At 40.9% G+C, this 17,484-nt stretch overlaps 1 protein-coding gene across 1 annotated transcript in view; it reads left to right on the top strand.

The window, feature by feature from the left end:
• CFAP61 (cilia and flagella associated protein 61) overlaps positions 1 to 17,484 on the top strand; it is a 676,218-nt gene that overhangs the window by 78,630 nt on the left and 580,104 nt on the right. Inside the window, exons 7-8 of the mRNA XM_030196227.1 lie at positions 531 to 663; positions 15,447 to 15,600. Of these exons, the coding sequence (XP_030052087.1) occupies positions 531 to 663; positions 15,447 to 15,600 (287 nt within the window). The remainder of the gene's footprint in view (positions 1 to 530; positions 664 to 15,446; positions 15,601 to 17,484) is intronic.

Raw genomic sequence — 17,484 nt, 5'->3', positions numbered from 1 at the left:
GTCTAGTGGCCTCCTCTGGGAGTCGGGCATTGCAGCTCTGGTTAGCCTTTCTAGAGGGTTCTGGTGATCCTTCCCGAGGATGCTGGGATTGATAGTCCCTCCATTGGTCCCACCCACGCCTGCCTCTCCAGCGCCCCGGTCCGGAGTTCCAGCTCCTGGATTTGCCTAACCTCTCACAAGTGTCACAGTGGATAAAGTGAAGGCAGATTGTATGTGCAGTTCACTTGGTCCTATCATATATAAACAAATAACTGTAGTACCTATTAGAAAGTTGCATGTCAATCTCATTCTGAATGTGTTTTATCTTCCCAAATATCCAGAAGTGTAGAAGATGGAAGGAAGGAACCAATGTCCAAAAAAGTTTCTTTATTCTTTATTGAGGAAGAATTAGGTCATTTTGCCTTTCAAAAGTCCTGCATAGTCTTCTAAATAAAATTATTAGATAACTGAAGTCAACCATATAGGCTTCCTGAAAATGGTTCACAGAGCTGCAGAAACATTTCAGCTTAACAACCTGCTCTTTCTCACAGGGTGGAGGACCATGATGACCTCATGCCAATCTTCATGCATCACAACGATATTCTGAAGGCAACATATGGAGAATATTTTCTTGCTGAGTTGATAGAGGCTCAGGATGAGGATAACCATGCTGTTGTGTGTGAGGTCAGTGTCTGATATTTATGGACTTGGATGATGGTGCAGTTCAGAATGTTCTAGTGGTGAATTAAAAAAGAATACCTTATATCTTCCCTTTATCCTCTGCCATTTATAGTGGGCAATTCTATAACGTGAGTGTTAACATTTATTGTTTATGTATTTATTTATTAACTGCCTTTATTTTTTTTTATAACTTTTTATTGTTAACCAATCAAGATACATTTGAATCTAAACAGTGTCATATATCTTTAACATAAGCAATCCCCCCATTCCCCAACCGTGTATGTTCCCTCCCCCTCCCCCCTAATCCAGTGGTGATTGATCTTGTTCTTGGAATTGTTCATATAGCGTCCATATTTTCATGAAGGTCAGCATAGTCCCTCTCTGTAGTGCCATTAGCTTTGACATTTGGTAAAGGAAATCCACTTTCTGAGTCACCACCTGTAAAGCTGGCATTTCCATTTGCTTCCACGCCCTGGCTAATGCAATTTTGGCCACTGCAAAGTATTGGTTCACCAGTCTATGTTTCCAGCTCGGTATTGATGTCGACCGGAAGTGGAGTAGGCATTGTTCTGCCCTATTTGGGTAGGGTTTTTGGATCACTTTATTAACCAACTCCACCAACTTAGCCCAGTATACTTTTGCTTTTGGGCATTCCCACCAAATATGGAGGAATGTGCCCCTTTGACCACATTCACGCCAACATTGTCCCGTCAGTCCCGGATACATTTTTTGTAATTTAACGGGGGTGTAGTGCCACCAGTATAGCATTTTAAACCCATTTTCATTTACTGATTGTGCTAAAGAAGATTTGCGCAAGTACTTATAATTCCTCACCCACACCTCCTTAGGATAAGAGTATTGCAGTGCCCTTTCCCATCTCGCATGGTATAGTATCTGGGGATCCGTACGGCCCATTAGGGCTAGGTAGATACGAGTTATACTACCCTTACCACCCCCTCTGCACATTGCTAATTCCAGGGCTGTTTCTGCTAACTCCAACTCATCTTGAGCTCGCCTCTTAACAAAGTTACGAAGGCAGCAATAGTAGGTTAGATCCCTTTCTTCCAGCCCATACTCCTCTTGAAGATTTGCAAAGCTAACCCACTCTCCCTCATTCCAAACTTGTCCCAATGTACGCAGACCCGCTTTAGCCCATGTATCAAATACCCGCATGCACAGATGCTCAAGCCCTAGCACAATCCAGAGTCACCACCTGGGAAAGAAAGATAGGGAGGAGGAGGAAAGATGCTAAAGAGGGGGAGGGGGAATGCTGAAAAGGTGGGAAGGGAAGGAAGGCAAGAAATGCTGAGGAGAGAAATGCTGAAGAAGTGGTAGATGAGGGGAGGGGAAGAAAGAGATAAATGCTGGATATTGAGGGGGGGGGGGGAGAAGGAAAGAAATACCGAAGAGGGGAGGGAAGGAAGGAGAGAAATTCTGGACACCATGGGGGGGGGGGGGGGGGGTAAGGAGAGATGCTGAAGAACTTAAGGGGAAGAAAGGAGAAAAATGCTGGATACAATGGGAGAGGAATTGAGAGGTAGGGAAGGAGAGAAATTCTGGGCATGGGTGGGGAGGGGTTGAAGGTGGGCAAGGAGAGAAATGCTGAACATAGAATGGGGGGTTGGAGGTTGAGAGATTTGGAAGGAGAAAAATATTGGACACCATGAGCGAGGAGGGGGGTTGAGAGGGGAGGGAGGGGTATTTGACAGGTAGGGAAGAATAGAGATGCTGGGTGCCATGGGAGGGGGGACAATGGGAAAGGGAGATTCTGGGATTAGGGGCGTGGTTGGGGTGGAGGTTGGGCACCCCCAAAGGAAAAAAGTGTTCCAGTACCCCTGATTATCCTTACATGGTGACCAGTTGCCCATACTCTCTGTGTCCTTGTTCTGCTGTTGCAGTCATTTCTTTTACTATTGTGATAGAGGGAAGCATGTAAGAGATAAGGAAATGGAGGACTAGGTGTTGAGTTCAGGGAGAAGAGATGGATCAGGCATGGTGGGCAGAGGTCAGTCATAATAGAAACCCAGAGAGAGGAAGAGGGAAGGTGAAAAAGAAAAACTTAGACGATAAGGAAAAAGGGAGAACATAAGAACATAAGTATTACCATACTGGGACATACCGAAGGTCCATCAAGCCCCGTATCCTGTTTCCAACAGTGACCAATCGAGCTAACTGCTTTTACCACATTCTCTGACAGTGAATTCCAGAGTTTAATTACACATTGAATGAAGACATATTTTCTCCGACTTGTTTTAAATTTACTACTTTGTAGCTTCATTGCATGCCTCCTAGTCCTTATATTTTTGGAAAGAGCAAACAGTTGATTCACATGTACCCATTCTACTCCACTCAATATTTTATAGACTTCTATCATATCTCCCATTGGCCATCTCGCCCAAGCCTTTTTAGCCTTTCCTCATATGGAAGTCGTCCCATCCCCTTTATCATTTTCAACACCCTTCTCTGTACTTTTTCTAATTGCACTATATCTTTTTAAAGATGGGGCGACCAAATTGCACACTATATTCAAGGTGCAGTTACACATGGAGCAATGCAGTTTTGTTCTTTATTTCTGTCCTAATAATTCCTAACATTCTATTTGCTTTCTTAGCTGCCGCTGTACACTAAGCAGAAGGTTTCAACCTGTCATCAGCAATGACACCTAGATCCTTTTCCTGGGCAGTGACTCCTAATGTGGAACCTTGCATCATGTAGCAATAGTTTGGGTTTCTCTTTCCTACATGCATCACTTTTCACCTATTCACATTAAATGTTATCTGCCATTTGGATGCCCAGTTTGCCAGTCTTGTAAGGTCCTCTTGCAGTTTTTCACAATTCTCTTGTGATTTAACAACTATGAATAAATAAATTTGATCAGTTCGCTCATTATTCCCCATTTCTATATCATTTATAAATATGTTAAAAAGCAGCGGTTCTAGCCCAGATCCCTGGGGAACCCCACTATTTACCCTTCTCCATTGAGAATGTTGACTATTCAACCCTACTCTCTATTTTCTATTCTTTAACTAGTTCTTAATCCACAATAGGACCCTGCCTCCTATCCCATGATTTTCTAATTTCCTCAAGAGTCGCTTATAAGGTACTTTGTCAAATGGCTTCTAAAAAGCCAAATATACAGTATGAGCTAGCTCACCTCTTTCCACATGTTTATTCACCCCTTCAAAGAAATGTAGCAAATTGGTGAGGCAAGATTTCCCTTGGATCCATGTTGACTCTGTCCCATTAATCCATGCCTATGTATATGTTCAGTAATTTTGTTCTTTAAAATAATCTCCACCATTTTGCCTGGCACCACCATCAGGCTCAGCGGTCTATAATTTTCTGTCACCTTTGGAACACTTTTTAAAATTGGCGTTATATTGGTCACCTTCCACTTTTTGGAACCATGCTTGTTTTTAAAAGATAAAATACATATTACTAATAATAGCTCTGCAAGTACATTATTTAGTGCTATCAGTACTCTGGAATGTATACTGTCTAACTCATCACCATTATACCGTTTGTGGTGCAGGTGTCTTCCCCACACTTCCTCAGTAAAGACCAGAGCAAAGAATTCATGTAGTTTCTCCGCAGTGCCTTTCCCTCCCTGAGTGCCCCTTTCACCTAATGATTCTTTTATTGTATTTTTGCTTCTAATATACTTAAAAAGTTCTTATTATGTGTTTTTTGCCTCCAAGGCAATATTCTTTTCAAAGTCTCTTTGCTTTCCTTATCAGCATTTTGCATGTGACTTACCATTCCTTATGCTGTTTTCTGTTATCTTCAGTCAGATCCTTCTTCCATTTTCTGAAAGATGTTCTTTTAGCGCCTTCATCTCAATTTGTAACCGTGCTGGCTGTCATTTGGCGTCCCTTCCGCCTTTTTTAATACATGGAATGTATTTGGTCTGAGCTTCCAGGATGGTACTGTACTTTTGAAGAACATCTATGTCTAATGTAAATTTTTGACCTTTGTAACTGATCCTCCAAGTTTTTGTTTAAATCATTCTCATTTTATCATAGTCTCCTTTTTGAAAGTTAAATGCTAACGTATTAGATTTCCTGTGTGTACTTACTCCAGTTATTAAGTCAAATCTGATCATGTTATGATCACTGTTGCCAAATGTCCTCAGCACCGTTACCTCTTGCACCAGATCATTTGATCTTATACCCTACTCGTACCTCTCAGTTCTAAACAGGTCACAATCAAACAAGAGCCAGAAATGGTGCATTCTCAGGGCGGGGCTACTGCTGGCAGTCGCATTCGGCCAGCGGTAGTCCTGGAAGAGTGAGCAGTAAGCCCATGTTGGGCTTACCGCTGCTCTGTAAAAGGGCCCCTTGACCTTCCATAAGCTTGACAAAAAAAATAATTGAAGCTATAGGCCTATAGTTAGACAGTTGAGTATTAGTTTGTTTTAGATTTCAATATAAGCGTAATTATTATTCCCCAAATTGAACTGGGAAGTTGCCTAAATACAGTTGTGACTGAATCCAATTTAACAAGTGAACACAAAACAGTGGAGGCGCTGATTGCATTAAATGAGGAGCATAGGTGTTTTAAAAACAGTAAGAAATGCTATACTTTTTAAGTAACTTGAGAAAGTTGTTTCAGTGAACAAGAGGAAAAATTATTCCAGATCCTATCAACAGGCAACCCTTCTTTGAAGATGGCACTAAATTTAAATCTGGATTGGTGTCAGGAAACCGTTTTCTAAGCTTATTCACTTTATCCTGAAAATTTTTCAGTTAATTGATTTACAGATGGTGTCTCTGAGGATTGATTTTGAGAGGGGAGGCACTTTATAAGAGAGTTAGCAATCTGAAATAGCCATTTGTATTAAGATGGTCCTTTCCAATTAATTTTGTATAGTATGCACTCTGTAAGGACTAACCCCTGGATTCTATATAGCGCGCCTAGAGAGCCGCGCCAAAATCCTGGCATATTCTATAACAATCTATGTAACTTAATTGGCTTAACAAGCTAATCAACGTTGATAACAGCACTTAAGCAATAATGAGCACTAATTGTCAATAATTAGAATTTACCTGCACAACTCGCTAAGTGTATTCTGTAATGAACTGCACCTAAATTCTAATGTGTGCAGCTCAAAAGGGGCATGGCTATAGGTGGGGGAATGCGAATTTTAGGGACATTCCAAAATTTACATGCATAGTTATAGAATATGGCCTAGTGTGTGTAAATCTATGTGCAGGGATTTAGAACACGTTTTCGTTGGCCTAAATGGATATACATAGTTTTAGGCGCTAGGATTTTTGCATAAGCATATTCTATGTACCGCACCTAAATTTAGGCACTGCTTATAGAATACATTTAGGCGGAAATCTTTACTGCACGGATTTTTCAGGCGCCATATATAGAATCTGGCCGTAAGTCTAGAATTGATCCCCCTGGTTCCTGAACAAGATGCTTTGTAAAGCTTTGTAAAGCAGTCCTTCATTTCATCTAGGAATTTTACCTCCCCTGATGTTACATTTATCCAGTCAATATGGGGTAATTGAAATCACTAAATTTATAGGGAATCTGTAGACCTCAATATCACACAATAGTAGTTAATTCTACATCGATTCATTCTGTATCTGGAGGTATGTCTTGTATTATTCAATGAAAAATAGTGGAGAAAAATACCTCAGTGTGAATCAGACACCCCAATTTGAAAGATATACCTTCATTTGCAAAGAGGGCTCCTTTTAATCATTAATCTAAAAAACTCCACTTTTACATATTACATATATATAATGCCTCTCCACGGTACAGAAATAAGAAGAGACTTTAAACTTCTTTATAACTGATATATATTACAGTTAAGCACTTATCTTGGATGCAGCTTTCAATAAATCTGCTACTCCTTCAGTAAAGGTTATCAGAGTCCTGATGATTTCTCTAACTCCCAACAGGGGTTCCCTATTTCACAGTGAACAAAGGTATTCCTTGAGGTAGAATTGGGGGAGAGTTTGGACTTAGAGTAATTTATTCCCATATTTGATGCATATATTAAGCAGTCTGTTACAAGTTTACTGCCTCTGAGGGTAATTTATTAAGGATTTTGTATTTATAAACACTGTTGTATTTTACATGCATTAAAATCCCCTTATAAAATTACCCTATGAGTTATACATGAAGTTCAAACCCTGGCCCAACTCTGCCTTGAAGAATTCCTTTGCTCATTGTGACCAAATGTATGCGCAAAATGGTATCATGAAGATACATTTATGTGCCTAAATTCAAGGCATAGCCATGTGTGGTGACCAAAACACGTGTACTTTATGTGACTCAGGTGTAAGCGTGCTCGAGTTTGTGGCAGAGTCACAATTTATGCACGTTGCATAAAATATGTGAGTGTATGCATACTTTAACTGCATAAATTGGGGTCCTTTTACAAAGCTGCGGTGTAAAGTGGCCTTAGCGCACCCCTACATGGGTTTTTCCCACGCGCTAAGGCCATTTATAACACAGCGGTAAAATGGCTGATTTTTGTATTATCAGTATTAATGGCCATGCAGTAATGTCACCATTAGTATGCTGCCACTAAAAACAATTACTGTATGAACATTTACCACCACCCATTTTGTAGATGGTAAGATCTCAGATGGTAATTTTGTGCTAATCAGCGTGTGATAATGTAAATATGCTAACTGATCAGCACAGACACACCCATTCTCTACCCCAGACACGCCCTCAACCTAAAAATTAAAAACGTTTTAGCACACAGGTAACACGTACGCATTTGGGACTTACTGCAGGAAGCCTGAGTGCATCCAGTGGTACGTCCTTTTAAGCTATGGTAAGCTCGCGGTAGTGCTTACCATAGCTTTGTAAAAGGACCCCATGATGTCTCAGCAAATGTAAGTATCTGCAGCTTCTATCTAGGTGTGATTTCTGCTGCTTTTGCCCTAATATTTTATAAAGAAATGTAGACACCGTTGCACTATTAACAGTCTAATGCTTCAAGATTTACTTCTAGTAAGATCTTTGTGATTAAATACTTATAGATATTCCATCTCCTACTGATCATTTATCAATAAGAACATAAGATGTGCCATATTGGGTCAGCCCAAAGGATCATCAAACCTAGCATCCTGTTCCAACAGTGGCCATTCCAGATCACAGCAGGATCCCGTTCCTTATTGTTCATACCTGGGGATAAGCAATAGATTTCTCAAATCTCAGGTGTTGGTCTGCGAAAACATTGTCATGCTTGTTTGACCTGGATTTAGCCTCTAACATTTATGGGTAGATAATCAAAAGCATTTAGTGGAGTGGAGGAGTGGCCTAGTGGTTAGGGTGGTGGACTTTGGTCCTGGGGAACTGAGGAACTGAGTTCGATTCCCACTTCAGGCACAGGCAGCTCCTTGTGACTCTGGGCAAGTCACCTAACCCTCCATTGCCCCATGTAAGCCGCATTGAGCCTGCCATGAGTGTGAAAGCGCGGGGTACAAATGTAACAAAAAAAAATTTATCTGGCTAATTTAGGGAGTTATTTGAATAGATATTTGTTTTCAAATTTACTGGTACATACTGATTTCCAACAAAAGCTATTGGTTTTAAATGAGGAACGTAAGAAGCAAGGGGAGGTGAATTATTTATATTTTAGCCAGATAGCAATGATATTCTGCCACTATCGGGTGTAGAGATAAAATTATTTTCACAGGGTATCAAAGTTACCTTGATAACTCAGACACAGATATAACAGGCTGCACTCACTTATCTGGCTAAAGACATTCAGAGATCTTTAACTGGATACTGTTCAGCTGAATATAGGCCCCTTGATTTTTATGTGCTATTAATATATCTTCCATAAAATATTGTTTTTGCTGTGGCTGGTGAATGCCTCAGAATTTCCTTTTTCCATAAACTGTAAGTTAAGTAGAGAAAATCTTTATTCAGAAAAAAATGGAAAGTTATAGTTATTATTACATCACTCAGTAGAAATGGCATTAACAACCAGCATAGTTTCTCTGAGAGATTTTTTTTACAGGTCTCTGTGACCCAAGAGAAGTAGTTCAGGTGAAATTATGAACGATGAAAGAAGAGAGTAACCTTTCTTAGTTGACACAAGATGACTGATGTCAAACTGGTAAGTGGTTTTGTACAGGCTAGGAAGATGAACCAAGATCACTGGTTCAAGCATGTGATTCAAATAAAACAAAACTGGGGACATGACCTGTTTTGTGACCCAGAAATCACTGAGGTTACTTCTTCTTGCTAATACAGATTGTTTTTATGGAGGTGAATTGTTCATCTGTATGTCTTATTGTAAGTGGTAAAAAACTCAGACAAGTATTTTGAACTTTATGTTTTTCTATGCACATCCAGTAAGGCATGATTCTTCAGTGGCCCACTTAAACCCTTCTTTTGGGCTGCATGTTAGCCTGGTATTCTGATTTTATCCTTTGAAAATATAGAATCACCCAACTGGCTGATCTTGAGGGGCATTTTCGAAAGAAACGTCCAAGTTGAGATTTGGACGTCCTTGCAAAACGGCGAAATCCAGGGGCGGGGGAAACCCGTATTTTTGAAAAAAGATGGACATCCATCTTTCGTTTCGAAAATACCGTCAGAGACATCCAAAATCCTTAAATTTGGACGTCCCTAGACATGGGCATTTCTGACTTTCGGCGATTTTCAAAACCAAAGACGTCCATGTCAAAAACGTCCTAATGCAAGCCATTTGGACGTGGGAGAAGCCAGCATTTGTAGTGCACTGGTCCCCCTGACATGCCAGGACACCAACCGGGCACCAGTGGACTTCATAAAATGCTCTCAGGAACGTAACTCCCTTACCTTGTGTGCTGAGCCCCCCAAAACCCACTACTCACAACTGTACACCACTACCATAGCCCTTATGGGTGAAGGGGGACACCTAGATGTGGGTACAGTGGGTTTATGGTGGGTTCACTCTTTCCTCCACAAATGTAACAGGTAGGGGAGGGGGTATGGGCCTGGGTCCGCCTGTCTGAAGTGCACTGCAGTACCCACTAAAACTGCTCCTGGACCTGCATGCGCTGTCATGGACCTGAGTATGACATCTGAGGCTGGCACGAAATATTTTTTTTAATGTTTTTTGACGGTGGGAGGAGGTTAGTGACCACAGGGGGAGTAACGGGAGGTCATCCCCGATTCCCTCCAGTTGTCATCTGGTCATTTCGGGCACCTTTTTGTGCCTTATTCGTAATAAAAACACGTGTGGGTGAAATCGAAATCATCCAAGTGTTCGTCAGGGATGTCCTTGTTTTTTTTTATTATGACTCAAAGACGTCCTACCTTCGCTACGCCTCCGACACGCCCCTTGAAATTTGGACGTCCTTGCGACGGACTGCAGTCGGAGATGTCCAAAATCGGGTTTCGATTATACCGATTTGGACGTCTCTGGGAGAAGGTCGTCCATCTTCCATTGTGTGTCGAAAGATGGACATTCTCTTTCGAAAATGAGCCCACTAGTCAACTAGGTCTTTTCCAGCAGATGCATTCCTTCATATGCATTAGCCATAAGATCTTTTCCGAAACCCGTGAATGGGAGAAACTTCATGCTAAATCAACCCCAATGTTGGCTTTGCCACCACAGTCAAGTTTCTGAATTGATATCATATATTTAGAAGAAAGTAGCAGAACGTATAATGGGATGGTATTTCAATATCCCATGACATCATCATAAGTCAATAAATTCTATAAAATCATGCCATGCGGCTGAGAGGTGATATATCTTGCTGCGACATTGCAGGAGTTATCTAAACTGCATATTCCTTATGTCAGAATATGAAAGTTTTTTCCCCTAATTCACATAAACATATGTGAGAGCCATGCTGTTTGAAACCTAATTATAAATGACAATGAGCTATTAGTATAATAACCCATTACAAACAGCAGTGCTATAAATAATATATTTCTCTCATTCACTTTCTGCCATGTGTAAGGCAGCAAATGATGTTTCAGGCCATCACAATAGGGCCTCACCAGCACAGTTATAGATTGGAAAGACACCTCCATTTGAGCCAAGATAGATGCCAATTTTCCCTGCCGAGAATAAAGCTGGCAACTCCTTTTTGCACATATGGTAGATGGATTGGTTAATCAGCTTCTGCTGAGCCTTGGACTCCAAATTATAGAGCAGCCAGACAACTGCAGCAGCTCAGCTTTTGTTCAGGAGCTCAAACAAGACAAAAAAAAAAATCACTTGTTCTTTTTTTTTTTTTTTGGGTGGGGGGGGGGGGGGGGGGAGAGCCCTGTGTTTGTTTTGGATTTTTCTTGATGTTGCTGTTGCAAAACAGCTGTGCAAATGCAACCTGCTACAGCTAGTAATGCTTTTTGAAAAGTGCTGTGGTTATTTTGGGGGAACATGTTTTGAACATTTCAACCAAATGCTGCAAGTGTCATGAATGTATTCTAATTCAGACCATTTTTTAAGGGGAATGCAATAGTGCTGCTTGGCCTTTTTTTTTTTTTGACAGTAAAATCCTGCCTTAGATATTATTCCATTGCATTGGGCTGCAGTGCCAATTTAAAGTTTATCGGCACTTGCTTAACTGCATTTCAGTAACTATTGTCAAGGAGATGCATAAAATAATAGACAAATTTTAAATAAATAAAACCTGAAATTACTTTCTGCCTTTCCTCTGTCTGTAATGACAGTCATTACTTGATTTGTCCAGATGTAGAATTGAGGAAACCTGTTTATAATTAGCATCCTTCCTTGGTTTGAATGGACTAAGGTAGAAAGGAAATCAGGTGGGATCTTTTGGGAATTAAGAGTGTTTCTTGAGGCAGTGTCAGTGCTAGATCAATTTATTCCTAACACAAAGGCCATCATGTAATTTAACCTTCATGTACTGGGAGTAGAAATTCAAAGTTTCATTTTTATATAACCACTGTAAAATCAGTAAATGTGGTATGCAGTTCTGCATTCAGTTCAATCCAGCAAAATAAAATATGAAGGATCTTTGATCTTTCCTTTTTCCTTTGCCTCTCCAAACGACTGCTGTTCATGCAACTAATCAGATGCTCCTTGAGAAAGTTCCTTATTGGCAGCTAGAAAAATGAAACCAGAAAAGGACTTAAAGAACCCATGGCTTAAATTGAAAATATTCATGTACTAATGTCATATTTTATCATATAGTTTGAGAAATGAAAAGTGACATAAGAGTATCATATATATCACATAGCACAGAGATTTACAACCTTTTTGATTGCGAGAACCCCCCACCCCCAGTTTATCTACATCACTCTCCCCACACCTACCCTAGTACATGCTGCTACATATGCAAGTACATGCCACCATATACCCAGGTACTTGCCATCACATACCTGGATAATAGAAGTCCTTCTTAATTGGTTCCATTTCTGGTCTAGCACCTCCTGAGGTGGAGGTGGAAACATAAACATATGGTACCTCCCAAGCAGCAGGACAATTTTAAGGGCCCTTTTACTAGGTGCGTAGGCACTGACACATGTCCAACGCACAACAAATTGGAACTACCGCATGCTCTGGGTAGTAATTCCATTTTTGACGCGCACCCAAAACACGTGGTAGAAAATATTTTCTATTTTCTACCGCATGGTGCTTACCCAACGGTAATCATCAGGTTACGTGTGCTGGCCGCTTACCGCCCGGTTAGTACGTGAGTCCTTACCGCTAAGTCAGTGGGTGGCTGAAAATGGACACACACTGGTTTTAATTTTGCCGTATTGTCTATTTTTGGCCACAAAAAAGGGCCTTTTTTCCAGGTGCGCTGAAAAATTGACCTGTGCACATCCAAAACACGCACCTACACCAGAGTAGGCTGCTTTTCTGTATGCCTTAGTAAAAGGGCCTCATAGTGAGGATGAGGTGGAGCTCCTATATCACCTGACAAAGTCAGAGGCAGAAGAGGAAGAATCAAGGAGAAAGTCAAAGATTAAGGCAGTGATGAACAGAGGCACATCTCACTCTGCCCAGCAGACGGCCCCAGAAGCCAGGGCTCAACAAACTTTCTTAGGATGTGGGAGCCAGCCCAAAAATCTAGGACCCAAATTTGTGACAACTAGAATTTGTATTCATTTATGCACATTTATAAGTTGAAGATTCATAATGTGCTCAAGATGATGCACAGCAAGTTGTTTAACATAATAGAAGGGAAGGAGCAGATAGGAGGCAACTGTTCTCCTCTCCAACCATCCACCTACAGCCTATTATCTGGCAATGGAGAGAGGCTAAGGCAGCAGCTTTTGGGCATAGGTGGGTGGGTCTACTGTCTCACCCACCTTTAGCAGCTGCAGCTTTGGCTTCTCTCCCATTGCCCCACCAGATTGGTGGGGCAATGGGAGAGAAGCCAAAGCTGCAGCTACTAAAGGTGGGTGAGGCAGTGCACCCACCCACCTATGCCCCAAAGCTGCTGCTCTCCATTGCCCACCTGCCCCCAGCAGCTGTAGTTTTAATTCCTCCTCACTGCTAGTCCTATCCACTTCCAGCAAACACAGCCACTCTTCATCACCTACCTAGCCACCCCAGCAGCGGTCTTGTCTCACATCCCTGTCCACAGCAGAAGCTTTTGAATCTCTACCCCTCAAAACATGGAAAAGAAAATAAGATGATACCTTTTTTATTGGACATAACTTAATACATTTCTTGATTAGCTTTCGAAGGTTGCCCTTCTTCCTCAGATCGGAAATAAGCAAATGAGGTAGCAGATAGTATATATGAGAGAAACATCAAAGCATTACTTTGACTGTCTGACAGAGTGGGAGGGTGGGGGTATGTATGGGGACATCAAAGCATTTCATTGATATTCTAACAGAATGGGTGTTGGTAGGTGAGAGGAGGGTAATAAACACAGCTTATGTTTTATAATGAGTTAGAAAACCCAGATCCTTATTAAGTCCTGTTTGTTGGGTGTCAAAATATTCAATCATTCTTATTTCAAAGGTCTTACATTCCTGTATTGTTTTAAAATTACCTTTCAGTATTGTTACTGTGAAATCACTGGTGCAGTGTTCTGATCTAGTGAAGTGTTGGCCCACAGGGTGGGGGCCTGACTGGCACCGGCTATTTTCATGTGATGTCTGTGTAGATTGAATCTTGTCTTAAGCATCTGGCCTGTTTCTCCAATATAGCATCCTTCGTTACATTTCTTACACTGAATGATATATACCACATTGGAAGATGAGCGTGTAAAATAGTCCTTTATGTTGAATATTTTTCCTTTGTGAATGACTGTGGGGTTTTGTGAAATGTCTGCTACCTCATTTGCTTATTTCCGATCTGAGGAAGAAGGGCAACCTTCGAAAGCTAATCAAGAAATGTATTAAGTTATGTCCAATAAAAAAGGTATCATCTTATTTTCTTTTCCATGTTTTATTTTGTTTGATTTCTGTTGATAACCTTTAAGCGTGAACTAACACGGCTACCACACCTCTCTACTTAAGATAGTAGTACAATGAATTTTCCATTAAGGGTCAAACTGCCATTTTGAACCCAAAGCCAGCTGCAGCAGGAAGGACTGGGCATTGCTCCTTTTCCTCCTAGACTACCTGAGACCTCAAGTAAGATCCAGGGGGAAGTGTTGGGGATTGGGGGGGGGGGGGCGGTGGGTGAGTGGAATGTGATGATGTTGGGAGGAGTTCAAGGGGGTCAGAGTTTGGGTATTCTATGTCAGGTAAGGTTTTGAGGAGTACTATCATACTGTGTTCAGGAGAGGTCAGGATCATGTACTGCCATGTTATTTCAGAGGGGTATCAGAGGGTTCTGTGGGATACAGATGATGTCAGGGAGGTGGAGCACAATTAATGCTGTCAGGAGCAGGTATTTGAAAAAGCTGCAGACATGGAAATGCGGGGAGAGCAGGGTTCTCATTTTACCTATTTGCAGCTTTTTAAAATCTCAGATCCTGCTGTCCATGCCTGCAAATAAACATACACTCCTGCATTTCCTTATACTATTTTACAAAATACTCCACATTTAGTAGATCCTTATGTAAAATGGTGGGGCAATTGTGAACATCCCAACCTGGACATTTGAACTTCCATCTCAACATCCTATGGAAAATGGACCTTATACTAAAGTAATTTTATTATGATGATTGAGTTTATGTTTTGTAAATTGCCTTGGGCTACTGCTGTAAGGGTGATATAGAAGTAAATTAATTAATAAACGCAGCACACTTCTATATTTAGGCACGTAGAAAGTGGATTCTTTATGGAATATTAGTGTAGCTGAGTATACATGTGCATATATAGATTAGGTGTGAGCACTTACACCAGCCATAGAGCTGGTGTAAGTACTCACATCTAAATGCTGGGGATACTCGCATAACTTATAGTATTTTATAATTTACATGCTTAAGTGTGAGCTCCTCTGCTCTGCCTAGATTCCACCTATGTGTATGTATCTGTCAAATACATGTAATGTAAGATATATGCCAGGAGCAGATTCCTCCAATGCGCTCTTCATCCCAAGCACAGTGCCAGCAGTAGGGACAATTAAACTCGCCAAAGTTTGCTGCACCAAAATTAGAGACGTCATTGCAGATTACTATGCTGCATCTGTCCAGATTACCATGTTGGCTCCCTATATGTCATTATTCTAATCATTTATGCATGTGTTTGGTATGTAAATAGTAGTACTCACATTATAGAATTTCCCCTTTTGTACCTCTTGCACTCCTTGTACATTTATAATTCTGAGATTCTATAAGTAATGCAGCTTGGGACCCTATCTTGATGGAAGGCACAATATCAGTGCAGATTATTAGCTTTATTGTTATTCTTTAAGTATGTACAATCTTTTTTTTTTACAGGTCATGGGGACTGCAGTAGGCTTCATGAGTGTTTGTTCTGAAGTGAATGTTCAATTGTTACATGACTGTTTTGACCTGCGGCTTTTCCATGGACTTTGTAAACCAGACCCTGATGATATCCTCAAGCCAGAAGAAGATTCAAGTCCTAAGAAAGGTATACATTTAGTGGATATGATTATTCAATAAAGAGCCCTTTGAATTAGCTTCATAATTTGGAGTTAGATTTAAGTATTTGTTTTCCTTATCTCTTCTCAAGGCGAGTTTCAAGTTCAGATGTAGTCAGTAAATTTTGCTGCAGTAAAATTCTGTTGGTATTTGAAGCTATTGAGGGTGAAGTGACCAGGGCGGGTCTTCGCATTTGCGGGGCCTTGTGCGGACCAGTTTGGGTGGGTCCACACCTGCATGGTTTGGCATCTCCTCCTCCTCATAATCCCCATCTACCTTAAAATTTGTCCCTCTCCATCTTTAGATGCTGCCGGCAGCAGTTTGACGTAGGCTGCCTGTGGCCTGCTCTGGAACCTTCTCTCTGACCTGTTCTGCCCTACAAAACCTGGAAGTTGTGTTGGTGGGGGGGGGGGGGAACGGATCAAAGGGAAGGCTTCAGAGCAGACCACAGGTAGCATATGCCGGTCACTGCTGCTGCCAGTGACATCTAAAGACAGAAAGAGACAAATTTTAAGGTAGATTGGTGATTGAGAGAGGAAGATGCCGAACCATGCGGGTGGAGGTGGCTTTGGAAATGACATGCCCATGGATGTGAATGCTGGTTTCCCTTGTTCTCAGACCATTGCTGTTACTACTAAACTACTATTCCACTCTGCTGTGTGCTCAGAGGGCTTGATTTGCCCCATGCTTTTTAGCTGGAGATGAACAACAGGAGATACTCAAATTTTGTTGAGCTCGATAGTCCAAAAAAAAGTTGAGCTCCTAAGTTATGTTCTTAAATTTGTGCCCTATTTTCAGCCAAACTTATGAGAATATGTTTTCAGCCAAAAATCACCTTAATTTATGAGCTTAAAGGTTAGGTGCCAAAAATATCTCATTCAAATCCTCTCAAAGTGAGTATATATTAGTAAGTATTCATATTTTTTTCCTTTTTAATTTTCTGTAATATACTGATCAGTTGATCAACATCACATAAAAAAGGAAGGAAAAAGGCTTAACTGACTCCTTTAAGGCTAAAAGCCAAACATTACATGGAGTTCACATCGTCATCATCGGCTAAAAAAAAACCTCCCTGAACTCTTTAAGTGATGCATTTATTTTAAATGAAAAAACAAGCCAGTACTTAACTTTCGGCTCGCATCAAAGTGCCGGATCTTCTGTACAGCAACTCTATTCCACAGCTAACCATGGCCAAGGTTTCATGACCTTCAGGGCTCGTGGAACAAAAAGAGTATTCCGTAGTTGCTCAGTCCTCAATCCTCGGGATGTGCCTCAAGGACTGGGTTGAGAAGCACTGGTATAGGATGAGACAGAAACTCAATATAAACCCATCACTCCCAGGTCTGTAAACCACTCCACATTCCCCAATAATGAAGCTAGGACATAATTCAGCATACAAAAATGTATAAATATTAAAACTAATATCATCTTAAGAACACACTCATCTTCCACTGGAAACACTTTGTGAAGTAACACAAAACCCTGCAAAACAGACAGCCGAACAAACATCATGCCAAAATAATACTAACTCTCACGATTCAATCTGCAACAACCCTACCTGTGAAAAGGCAACACTTCAAATATTGCACCAGGCCCTAGAAAAATCAACACACCTCCTACTGGGGAAACTCAACAAATCAAACTGCTAGAGATCCCTTCATCTGAGGTACACATGTAAAATATGAATATACCTTCATCTAATACAGACTGAGCACAAATTAGAAAATGCAGACAAAGACTGAAATAGTAACTCCCCAAAAAGCTAGACTGAGAAAAGTAGTACTGGAAAAAGAAAAACTGAAATGCATTTCATCCTGTATTTTGCAAATACATAAAAAACAGAGCTGCACAAATCCCATGCTGACAGTCCCTA

Source organism: Microcaecilia unicolor, chromosome 3 (assembly GCF_901765095.1).
Source record: "Microcaecilia unicolor chromosome 3, aMicUni1.1, whole genome shotgun sequence".
Classification (NCBI taxonomy): Eukaryota; Metazoa; Chordata; class Amphibia; order Gymnophiona; family Siphonopidae; genus Microcaecilia; species Microcaecilia unicolor.
Note: the sequence above shows the minus strand (reverse complement) of the source record. Positions and strands in the feature narration are given on the sequence as shown.